The sequence below is a fragment of the Drosophila innubila genome (genome assembly GCF_004354385.1).
Source record: "Drosophila innubila isolate TH190305 chromosome 3L unlocalized genomic scaffold, UK_Dinn_1.0 0_D_3L, whole genome shotgun sequence".
Lineage (NCBI taxonomy): Eukaryota > Metazoa > Arthropoda > Insecta > Diptera > Drosophilidae > Drosophila > Drosophila innubila.
In genome coordinates, this window is record NW_022995376.1 from 3,312,909 (window position 1) to 3,325,189 (window position 12,281).

At 33.0% G+C, this 12,281-nt stretch overlaps 1 protein-coding gene across 17 annotated transcripts; it reads right to left on the reverse strand.

Moving 5' to 3' along the window:
* Positions 1–343: 343 nt before the first annotated feature.
* Positions 344–1,574, reverse strand: LOC117788263 (flocculation protein FLO11-like). 17 transcript variants are annotated; one of them, XM_034626974.1, is made up of 6 exons: positions 1,534–1,574; positions 1,062–1,466; positions 815–1,003; positions 743–778; positions 597–634; positions 344–551 (listed from the first exon to the last, which is right to left on the reverse strand). In XM_034626974.1, the coding sequence occupies exons 1-6, from the start codon at positions 1,541–1,543 to the stop codon at positions 414–416; spliced, it is 816 nt and encodes a 271-aa protein (XP_034482865.1). In that variant the 5' UTR covers positions 1,544–1,574; the 3' UTR covers positions 344–413. The 17 variants fall into 17 exon arrangements, with proteins under 17 accessions (XP_034482865.1, XP_034482861.1, XP_034482867.1 ...); XM_034626970.1 differs by having other exon boundaries at positions 344–634; XM_034626976.1 differs by lacking the exon at positions 597–634 and having other exon boundaries at positions 741–778.
* Between the last annotated feature and the right edge of the window lie 10,707 nt (positions 1,575–12,281).

Here is a 12,281-nt window from a genome sequence, read left to right on the forward strand (position 1 = left end):
ATCGTTTTCAAAAATCGAAATTGAAATATGAGACCCCAGTCGAAATATATACTCATACATGTATACTCATGCATGTATATGTGCAATATGTGTGTTAGCCAAGGGAAGAGATGATATCGCATACCTGTGCATTTATTTGTTGTTGGCATTTGTTGCTTGTCTCATTGTTTATGCGACAAATTTTGTTTTGTTTTTCCTCGCTCTTTCTAAAATACCTACAGATGCAGATGTAAAGCCAGGATATTGGAAAAATTGGGATAAATGAATAAATTCTAATAAATAAACATTTGAAAATTGCAATGTTTAACTTGAAGCCATAAATAAAATGCACAAATTATTGATATTTGTATAATTTTTGTAGATTTATTTCATGTATATTGGAAATAATAGCAATTAGACCATCTAGATATAGCTTATGGGCACACTGTGGTACTTTCAGTGGTGCTTTCAGTGGTACTTTCAGTGGTGTTTTCAGTGGTACTTTCAGTGGTGTTTTCAGTGGTGCTTTCAGTGGTGCTATCAGTGGTGCTTTCAGTGCTGCTTTCAGTGGTGCTATCTGCGGCTGTAGATGAACTTTCTATAGTGGAGGAAGGGGAACTTTCTGTAGTGCTATCCGTAGTCGAAGAAGATGAAATTTCTGTAGTATTATCTGTAGTGGAGGAAGGGGAACTTTCTGTAGTGCTATCCGTAGTCGAAGAAGCTGAAATTTCTGTAGTACTATCCGTTGTCGATGAATGGGAACTTTCTGTAGTGCTATCCGTAGTCGAAGAAGATGAAATTTCTGTAGTACTATCCGTTGTTGATGATTGGGAACTTTCTGTAGTGCTATCCGTAGTCGAAGAAGATGAAATTTCTGTAGTACTATCTGTAGTGGAAAACGAAGAACTTTCTGTAGTAATTTCTACAGTCGAGGAAGAGGAACTTTCTGTAGTGCCATCAGCTGCAGTGGAAGAAGCGGAACTTTCTGTAGTGCTCTCGGAATCTGAGCTATTTTCTGTAGACTCTACAATTAAAGAAATGTTGTCTTACAAATGATTAAATAAAGAGCTTATGTGATTTACCTTCAGTTGGTGCTGCTGTCGTTGTTATTGGTTCTTGTGGTGAAGGTGGTGCGGGTGGTGCGGGTGGTGCGGGTTTCCAAAACGAACCAAATATATTGAATATAATTGGCTTGTACATGCTAATACTTTGATTGATATTGAATACATTTTTGGGACCATTAGTACCGTCAGCTCTCGGAAAACCCACAGCATTTGATTGCTTATCAAGCACACATTTCTGTTCTGGACCACTAAACAAAAATCCCTCATTGCAAGAACTTCTTAGCTTGCCCAAAAGTCCCAGGCACAAATAATATGATTGAGGATTCTCCGAGTCGACAGCTCTGTAGCCAAACTTTTGATCTGTGCAGATATCCAGGCCATGGGAAAGGACCACAGTCAAGAGACCAATCCAAAGGATATTTGCTGAAAATTAAGTTTTGGATATGATTCATATTAATGTTCAGAGAAGTGAAAAATGACATGAACTTACCCACTTGCATTTTGAAAGTTCTTTGTATTGTTGCAGCCTGATTTTTCTATATTTATAGCTCAACTTGTAAACAATTAACTGAAAGCCCTTGTCTCAAATGGCAGAGATAACAACAGTTTTGTGATAAACAAATTCATTTAGTCAAATGTAAAATGTATGACAAATGAAATGCTGTAACATGCTTTAGTTCTAGTTACTTCTAAATTGTACAGTGTACATTGTAAACAAATGTTTTCAGATGTAACATATTGTAGATACACTTACAGTAGGAAAGTTGTCACGAAATATGTATTGCATTTTAAAAACCGTGATTTTAAATGTAAGAACTAGTTCTATTTTGCGCAGATATAATGTATAAAAAGAACAATAAAATCGAATCTCTATTAGATATGTTCTAAAAATTTCTAACAACACAAAGAAAACACGAATAAAATAAAAAAAATTAAATACATTTAAAGCTAAAATTTAAGCAACTTAAAATCATAGATTATATTAATAAAAATGTGTCTATAAAAAATTTGTGATTAATTTATGTGTTGTAAAAATATGCAAATAATAAATAATTTTGTGGAAAACTAAAATTCTTTAATGGTGCTGATTAAGCCAATAGTTTGGTGACTCTGAAAATTGTCCAAAAAAATTAAATCTATGACACATAAAAAAAAACTAATATTTAACATTTGTTGTCAAAACCAAGAATTTATTTTTTATTTAAAAAAACACTTTTACACACTAAAGTTCTACTTTATCTGCGTTTTCAACATTGTATAGGGAACTTCAACGTAGATCATATCTGATCACAGCAGGCAGCTTTTCCAGCTAGATAGTTAAATTAATTTAAATATCGTGCTGTGTAAATGTAATCTCATAACATTTTTATACTTTTATAAATGCATCATTACAACCAAATTTTATTGGCAATCAAACAATGGCCACAAAACTGGCCACTTGACGTGGGCAGAGCCCGAGGGAACCGCATATATATAGTACCATATACATTACTGATTTATGACACTCTGAGACGATTCATTAAAAAATGGGAAAAAAAAATGGGGGAATAAAAAGTCAAAATTCTTTGGATAAAACATTGATTTTATTTGATTTTAATAGCGCCGCGTTCTCTGACCGAAATACGTGATCAACTATAAATCGGTTATAAAATCTTACAAACTGATAGGGCGGACAAAAAGAACCGCTAACGCCAGGGCTTAAAACCAGCATCAGCTGTGAGTTAAAGTCAGAGTTAAAGTTCCCAGTTAGCTCATAAATTTGTACAATTAAAAGTGATGCTGAGTTTTTACAGTTCATATCAGATAGAACGTAGCTATGGGAAATTTATGCGCTGCGTTGGAAAAAATAAATCAGAAAATGTTCAAAAATCAAAGTTAAACGTTTTTGCTTTTGGAAAGACTGAAAAGACTTGGCCATAAACCTTGTTGGCTCGTAAAAATGCAAGTGTTAGACAGGTGAAGCTCGGCTCGAAGTCGTGTCTCCAGTTTTCTGTTTTTTTTTTATTATTTTTTTGTAGATTTCCAACCCCCCATTGAGTTGTCTTAAATGCCACACATGGTATTTAAATTTATATTTATATTTTGTTTAATAAATCAAAACACTATTTATTCATTTTGAAATTTTAATTAGCTAGACAGCCACACCCCGTTTTTATTTTCCACCTATTTCTCCAGATTTCCCCCCTCAACCCAGTGACAAGTTCGTAATAAAATAATTAGACCGCACGCAGCGCTGCCAACGCAACGGAATTGGGAATTGGGAATTGAGAATGGGCAATCGAACTGGAAATGCAGCACCGATAAGCCCATTAAATCGTGACATTCCTCATGGCTCAATCGTAAATCATATTATACGAAGTACGCCCCATAACCGGCCATAGATCAAACTGACTCGATAGTTCAATTCCTCGATTGTTCGAGTGCGTGTTCGATTTTTAACGACCCCAACGACGTGTGCCGCATTTGAATGCAATCGACGTCTTGAGGTTGCAGTTGAGGTTGCAACTAAAAACCATGCATAATTATGGAGATGTATAGGGTATATTGCTTGCCTAAAAGCGTTTGTAACACGTGTGAATTTCATTGAAACAAAAATCTATAATAAATAGGGGGAAAAAAGTATTTTTTTTTACAACATGAATTAAATTGGAATTCAGTATGAATTTAGGAGCCAACCCAAAATAAAAATGGCATTCCGCTTGCAAATTAGTTCAGTTTTGACAAAGTTATGAAAGTTTGAAGTTGGTCGAAACTCTGACCTTGCAACTCTACAAGTCAAAATTTATGTTCATTTTCCCATGATTTTCTACAAAAAAATTAAAGGTCTCAGAATCAAGTTTAAAGTGTTGTTTTATACTAATTACGATATAAGGAGTTGATTAAAAGTGAAAACTTGAGATTTAAAATTTTGAATTTTCAAAATTTTAAAGGGGGGACCCTTAGCATCGAACACATGATTTAGAGGAAAATATTTTTTTTTACAAAATGAATTAAGTTTGAATGCAGATTGAATTGAGGGGCCAAACCAAAATGAAAATGACATTCCGCTAAAAAATCGGTTTAGTTTTGACAAAGTTATGATTTAGAGAAAAATATTTTTTTTTACAAAATGAATTAAGTTTGAATGCAGAATGAATCAAGTGGCCAAGCCATGATCAAAATGAGTTTTGACTTGAAAATGTGACAAGCTTTGCCAGAGTTATGAATGTTCAAAGTTTGTTGCAACCTTCGATCTAACAATTTTACAAGTCAAAATTGTTGTCCAAATAGGCAAGATTTTTTTACTTTAAAATTAATATTTAAACATATTATATAATATTAATATTTTCAGACTGAGATTTTTATTAAAATATTTAAAGGGTATTTTTATTATTCTTTACATTTTTCTCTCTTTCCCTGTCTGCTAGCTCAACATCTTTCCAATTCATTGACAGTGTAGGGTTAAAAATTACTTGTAGTTCTATGAAGTTGCCTCGTTAAGTATCTAATAATCTAACAATTTCGGGACTGTCTCTTTTTCTTCTCTGACTCTCACGCACTTATCCAAAAAAGTATCTTGCATGCCCAATTTCAAGTGTCACATCGCAGACATCGTTGGCTGATGGCTAATGTTATCCACTTGACAGCTAACAACCACACGATAAATCGACGGAATATTACCCCCGATATCCCCGCTCTTCACACTGCTCGAACAATGCGATACAAGTGAAGTGTGGAGGATTAATTTTTTTTTTTTAGGGAAAAAAAGAGAATAAATAAACACGATGCGCATTAAGATCAAATTACGTGATAACCGAGCAAATGTTGATAGAGGCAAAAGGCGTGTCTGGAAATCGAAATCGCTATTGAAATCGGAATGTGGTGGCAATGTTGTCAATGACATCAAGTGGGAGTAGGGGTATTCCCCTTCCTATTTTGGGAACAAACAAATTGTATGCGTAGGAACAGATCAACACCCAAAAAAAAAAGAGTAATAAAAAAAGAAATGCAACAAAGCAGTGAAAAATGATTATTAGTAATGTCAAGAGCAAGGGGGGAAAGGGAAAGAGGGAGTGAGTTGCTGTTGAGATTTAAGCGAGATCAAGAGGCCAAATATGAGGCTGGGGCAATGAAAAATAACGAGCTAGGCTAAAATATAACTAAGCATCAAATCGAAATGGCAAACCGTTAATAAAAATGCAGCAGCAGCGGCAGCAATTGCTGTTAGAGTACGAGTTGCCGTTGTGTCGACACCAGCAACATATGGCCAGGGATATGTGAGAATGTTGCCGATTGAAATCAAACGCCCACTGAAAGTCGAGCTGAAAGTCAACTTTTGTAGCATCAACTGGTCATGGTCATGGTTAGTCGCTTGGCCTGCTGCAATTTGCATAAAACCCCTCACCAACTGACAATTGACAACAGCAACAGCAGCAGCAACAGCAGCAACTGTTGCCTGCGCATGCGCAGCGAAATTGTCAATTCGGCAACATGTTGTGGCAACTGAGAACTGAGAGTGGTGCAATGGTCAAGTGCAGAAACAGGTTGCCACGCGGTGGCAGCCACTTCCTTGTGCCTTGTTGCCAGTGTTGCCAGTGTTAGATTTTCAAGTGCAGATTGCTTGTGTTGCTGTTGTTGTTGTTGTGGCTGCGACGTTGAAATTTGTAGCAGGCAGCAATCACACACACACACACACACACACACCTAGAACTGTCGCAGCAAAAACGTTCAGAGTTTGGGGGTAATTGTTGCCAACGCCAACGTGCTCTGTCCTGGCAACATGTTGCTGCCGCAGCTGTTGCAACTGTTGCTGCTGTTTGTTTTGTCGATTGCTTGATAGGCAGAGACTGATGATGACCATCAGAATGATGCATTTGTACACCCATGAGTTTTGACGTGAAATCTGCAGTCGTCGCCTGTCCGCAACTTTGGCATAAATTTTCGTATGTCTTGCTGTTGCTGTTGCTGCTGCTGTTGCTGCATTTCCCACAGCCAGCCAAACAAAACACAACAGCAACATCTCGACTCCTAGCGCCAAGATTAATGCGCAACTCAATTGAATACACACAGAGAAAAATACACTTTAATTTCACTACCAAAAAAAAACATATAGTATAGTAGTGTAGTATTAATCAAAATTTTTTTTTTTAATTTTTCATCATTTTAATTTAAGTTTTAAAAATATGACATAATTAATTTATTTGCCAATTTTAAAATTCCTTTCTTATTTTAATTTAATTTTAAAACAATATTTTGTTGTTGAAAAATACACTTTAATTTTACTAGCAGAGAAATCATTTATTGTAGTATTGTAGAATTACTCTATAATTTTTTAAAATTTTTTCATCATTTTGATTTAAGATCTAAAAATATTACAAATATAATTTATTTGCAATTTTTAAAGTTCCTTTATTATTTTAATTTAATTTCAAAACAATATTGTGTAGTTGAAAAATACACTTTAATTTTAGTAGAGAAATCATATATTATAGAAAAGTAGAATTACTCTACAATTTGTTAAATTTTTTCATTATTTTGATTTAAGATTTAAAAATATTACATAATTAATTTATTTGCCAATTTTAAAATTCCTTTCTTATTTTAATTTAATTTTAAAACAATGTTTTGTTGTTGAAAAACACACTTTAATTTCACTAGCAGAGATATCATATATTATAGTATAGTAGAATTACTCTATAATTTTTTAAAATTTTTCATCATTTTGATTTAAGATTTAATTTTAAAACAATATTTTGCTGTTGAAAAATACACTTTAATTTCACTAGTAAAGAAATTATAATTATAGTATAGAAGAATTACTCTATAATTTTTTAAAATTTTTCATCGTTTTGATTTAAAACTTAAAAATATCACAAACTTAATTTATTTGCAAATTTTAAAATTTCTTTATTGTTTTATTTTTTTTATTGCAAAACAATACTTTGTTGTCCGCTTTTTAGTCAAAGTAAAATAAATCAATATAAAAAATTGTGTGAATTTTCATTATAAAATCAAATATGAATCCAATTATAATTCATAGTAAGCATGTCCAACATTTTTAAATTTGTTGTTATGCTGTAACAATAATTATAATATTATTATTTTATTAATTTAAGAAAATTTTGTAATTAATATATAACGTTTTTTTAACGAATTCAACGAATTAACCTAAATTAAAATGGTGTTTACTTAAACTCTACGTATCAAAATATACGTCTTAAACTTAACTTAAACTTCAACATTTTTACAGAGCATTTAAATAAACTATAAAAACATTTGCATTTAAGTTGAATAAAATAATAACAAAATAATACAAAAAAGATTAAATTTTAAATAAAACTCAATTCACTTTTGCAAATTTAAATTAATTTAAGATAAAGCTAAATATCGCATATACAACTTATAATCATTTTAAATTGATCAATTTAAATAAGTTTTTATTTGATAAGTAAGTGATTTTTATTTTTTTTTTAAACGTTTTCTATTTATATGTATTATTATTAAATTAAATGCGACTATATTTATTTTATTTGTACTATTAAATTTTGCTCTGTGTCTATTTCTAGACTCTCAGCAGTTTCAACTTCTGGGCTCGTTGGCAATTCTGTGCCGGAAGCGATGATCTTGTTAATTTGATAGTCTTGTTGGCAATGTTGCCACAGCGCCAGTTGCCAGTTGCCAGTTGCAATTGCAGTTGCACTTGCAGCAATATATCATCATTAGAAATTTGTGAGCTTTCGACGCATTCAAACACGTACTTCATAATTGCAAAAATGTCTCGATTTCCCCGACTTCACCGACTTCTCTGTCGTCTCCTCTATTTGCCTGCCTTTTGTGGCACGCCCACTCCAGTAACTCCAGTGCCCCAGTTTGTCGCTGCACCTGTGTTGTTGTTGCATGTGGCAAGTTACAGTTAGCTCATGTCCACACGACTCCAACTCGAGTCGACTCGAGTCGAGGCGACTCCTCCTGATACGCTTTTTGGCCTGGCCTAGTCGTGGCCTGGCAATTAACACTAAAGCAGCAACAAATCAATTTGGCGCGCTGTTGTTGCAACTGAAGTTGTTGCTGAGGCTGTTTCCGCAACATGTTGCAGGAAGATGCGTACCAAATCGATTTGAATGCGCTGCCAATGCGCATTGTCGACAGTGGAGGCATGCCCCCATATGTTGCTGATGCATTGCCCCACCACACAACAACAACACACAACACACACAGAAAAAAGCCAAATAAAAAAAATATAAGAAAATATGCAGAAAAAGGCAACAACGGCAACTGTTGTTGCTGTGCAAGTGGATGTTGCTGCTGCAGTTACTGCAATAATTGCTCCACTTGGAGCAGCAACAAATCGTCAGGCTTAAGCTGCGGAATGTTCCCTCTCCGTGGCGAACGTTACGCGCATACGAAATGAGACAGACAGCGAAGACGGAGACAGAGACAGACAGAGAGAGAGAGAGAGGGAGACACCGCATGAGACAGAGACGGACGACTTGAATGAAGAGGTTTTCCGTTGCCATTTGGCTAGCCATTTTTTTTTCCTTTTAGCTGTCTTCTACATTTTTTTTTCGCGTTCATTTCCATGCTCAATTTTCCAATGTTTCCTGTGCCCAGCTAACAGCAACAACAGCAACAACAACATCAGCAACATCAGCAACAACAGCAACATCGACGACAGCAACAAAGCAAACGCCGGAATGCGTTGAGGCTGCACAAGCTGCAAACAATTGTGATTATCGAACGTGGCTGTGGCTCCTTTTAATACCCTAACTAAGGCTACTTTAGCTAGCTGATGAAGCTACTGCAAGTTTAGAAATATATTAGGGAGGACTAAATAATTTTTCTCCCTAAATGCTACCTTTTTCCGAACTTTTCCCTTTATACTTTTTCAAAAACTTTAATCTCTCATAACTTTGTCAAAACCTAACTGATTTCCTTGCAAAATACCATTTTGATAATTATTTGGCCTCTAAATTGATTCTGCATTAAAATATTTTTCACTTAAGAAATTTGATATTTTCCGCTCATTGTCAATCTTATCCGCATTTTAGTTTTTTCCCTCTAACAGTTTTTGAAAAACTTCAAACTGGCATAACTTCTTTAAAACTTAGCCGATTTTGACGAGGAATATCATTTTGATCATTATTTGGCCCCTTTTTTAATTCTGCATCAAAACATTATTAAGTTAAAAAATTCGATTTTTTGTCTATTTTATCCGTACGTTCCCTTGACTTGCTTCTTGTGACTTATTCGAAAACTTCCAAATCCCATAACTTTGTCAAAACTTGACCGATTTTCATGCGGAATGCCATTTTGATCTTTATTTGGCCTATATTTTAATTCTGCATAAAAATATTATTTATGTAAAAAATTCGATTTTTTCCCTTATCACTGTCTATTTAATCCATACCTTCCCTTGACTTTCCCCTTGACACCTACTCAAAAACTTCCAAGTCCCATAACTTGGTCAAAACTCGACCGATTTTCATGCGGAATGTCATTTTGATCTTTATTTGGCCTATATTTTAATTCTGCATCAAAACATTATTTATTTAAAAAATTCGATTTTTTCCCTTATCACTGTCTATTTAATCCATACCTTCCCTTGACTTTCCCCTTGACACTTACTCAAAAACTTCCAAGTCCCATAACTTGGTCAAAACTCGACCGATTTTCATGCGGAATGTCATTTTGATCTTTATTTGGCCTATATTTTAATTCTGCATCAAAACATTATTTATTTAAAAAATTCGATTTTTTCCCTTATCACTGTCTATTTAATCCATACCTTCCCTTGACTTTCCCCTTGACACTTACTCAAAAACTTCCAAGTCCCATAACTTGGTCAAAACTTGACTGATTTTCATGCGGAATACCATTTTGATCTTTATTTGGCCTCTTTATTCATTCTGCATCAAAATATTGTTAATTAAAAAAATTCGATTTTTTGTCTGTTTTATCCGTACTTTCGCTTGACTTGCCAAAAGGGTATTCAAATTCTGCTTGGACTTTAGTTAACTTGATTTTAGCTTGTTTCTTCAGAGGATCGTTTGGTACGCCGGTGGCAGTTGGGGCAGTTCAAGCACTCGATGCTTAGGATAGCAATCGTATTTGTGTTGCTCTCAACTTGGGCTGGTCTTTGTTCTTCTTCTTCTTCTTCTAGTTGCTGTTGTTGCTGTTGTTGTTGTTGCTTGTGTGGGGCATCACAGCAATATAAATTGCAGATTTCTAACGCAATTTTCATAGTTGCATCCTCGCAGCGACTTTGACATTGCCATTGTTGTTGCGGCAACTGTTGTTGTTGTTGTTGTTGCTGTTGTTCTACCCATTGTTATTGTAGTTGTTGTTGCTATTGCTGTTGTGTGCAATTGACGCTGACTTGTTGCAAATTTCCAACATTTTTACTCAATTGAATATCTGCGCGTTTCTCCAGCGAGTTCACAATAATTTTTAGTTATGATAATTTTCGGTTACTGCCACAACAATTGCAGATGGGATGCTATCGCAGATCTAACCCACTTTTCTGTAAAGGAACCAACTGGAAATCCATTGGAAAACTGTGAGAATTGTAAGAGAAACTGGCCAACATTGTGACAGTCTCATATATGGTTATTTATTAGAATAAACTTGATTTAAATAATATACGGCAGCTCTAGATCTGACATACGCTTTGATCTTGAGAATGTTTATTATAGATTTTACAGAAATTCGTTATTTATTTATATCTTAACCAAGTCTTTAAAGTTGTTGATTTTTAATATGATATTATATTAAATTAAATTAAAAATTATTTTTTTTTTTCTTTACACTTTAAGCCATTCTTAGTTAGTTGCAGTTCACTTATTTTAAGTGTCCTAAGCAAATACCTTTGTGCAAGTTTTTCCCATAACTGTCAAACATATTATCATAACTTATAACTATGCATAACTCTTGTGATTCTTTGCAGGACACAAAATAACCACATAATTTAGCAAATTTGCAATACGTGCATGTCTTGCATAAGATTTCCTTCATCAGGCACTGACTGAGACTGGGGATACAGTAAGTCAAAGTAACTGCAACATACATACAATATATTCAAGATATAGTATACTCAAGTCAGGCACACGCCCACGATAATATTAATTGGCCATTTGCTATGCAAAGCGCAGGCGATGCAATAAGAGACCAACAGACAGGCGACAAGACACAATGACAAAATACACCAACAACAACAACAACAATAACAACTACAACAGCAAAAATTGCTATTGCAATAGCAACAACAATATTCAATAAACAACAATTGGCATTCGCTTTTCGCATTGTTTGATTCTGGCCAAGACTCTGTCTACAGTGTTGACAGCATTTCAAGGGATAAAATATCTAATTTTATCAAAAAAAAAAAGTAAGTAGAAATCACAAAAAAAAGTCTAGCACTCTAGGAAAAAATTAAATAGATTTGTAAAGGTTAAAGTAGCTAATTTCTGTCAAATAAAAAACATTAAGAAAATCTTAAAAACGCTAAAAAATATTATTATTGCTTTGAAAAATATAATTAATATTTACAATAATAAATTACCCACAGAATCTATTTTTTTGTCGGTGAAATTGTATTCAAGGGCTAAAATATCTAAATTTATCAAAATAAAAGTAAGTAGAAATCACTAAAAAAAATATTTAGCACTTTAGGAAAAAAATAAAATAAATTTGTATAGATTGAAATAGCTATTTTTGTTAAACAAAAAGCATTAAGAAAATCTTTAAAATGCTAAAAAAAATAATAATTATTATATATAATATAGTATTATTAATATTAATATATTATAATATTATTAATATAATAATAAATTTCCCACAGAATCTATTTATTTGTCGGTGAAATTGTATTCAAGAGCTAAAATATCATTTTTTATCAAAAAAAAAAGTAAGTAGAAATCATAAAAAAAAATATTTAACACTTTAGGGAAAAAATTAAATAAATTTGTAAGGGTAAATAAATTTAAATGGAATTTTTGCCAAATAAAAAACATTAAAAAAATCTTTAAAACTTAAAAAAAATATTATTATTATTATTGCTTTGAAAAATATTATTAATATATTAATAAATTTTATTTTGTCAAATAAAAAGCATTAAAAAAAATCTGTAAAAAGCTAAAAAAAAAATATTATTATTGCTTTGAAAAATATTATTAATATTTATAATAATAAATTTCCCAAAGAATCTATTTATATGTCGGTGAAATTGTATCATTCATTTAAGAACTTTTATGACTAAAAAAA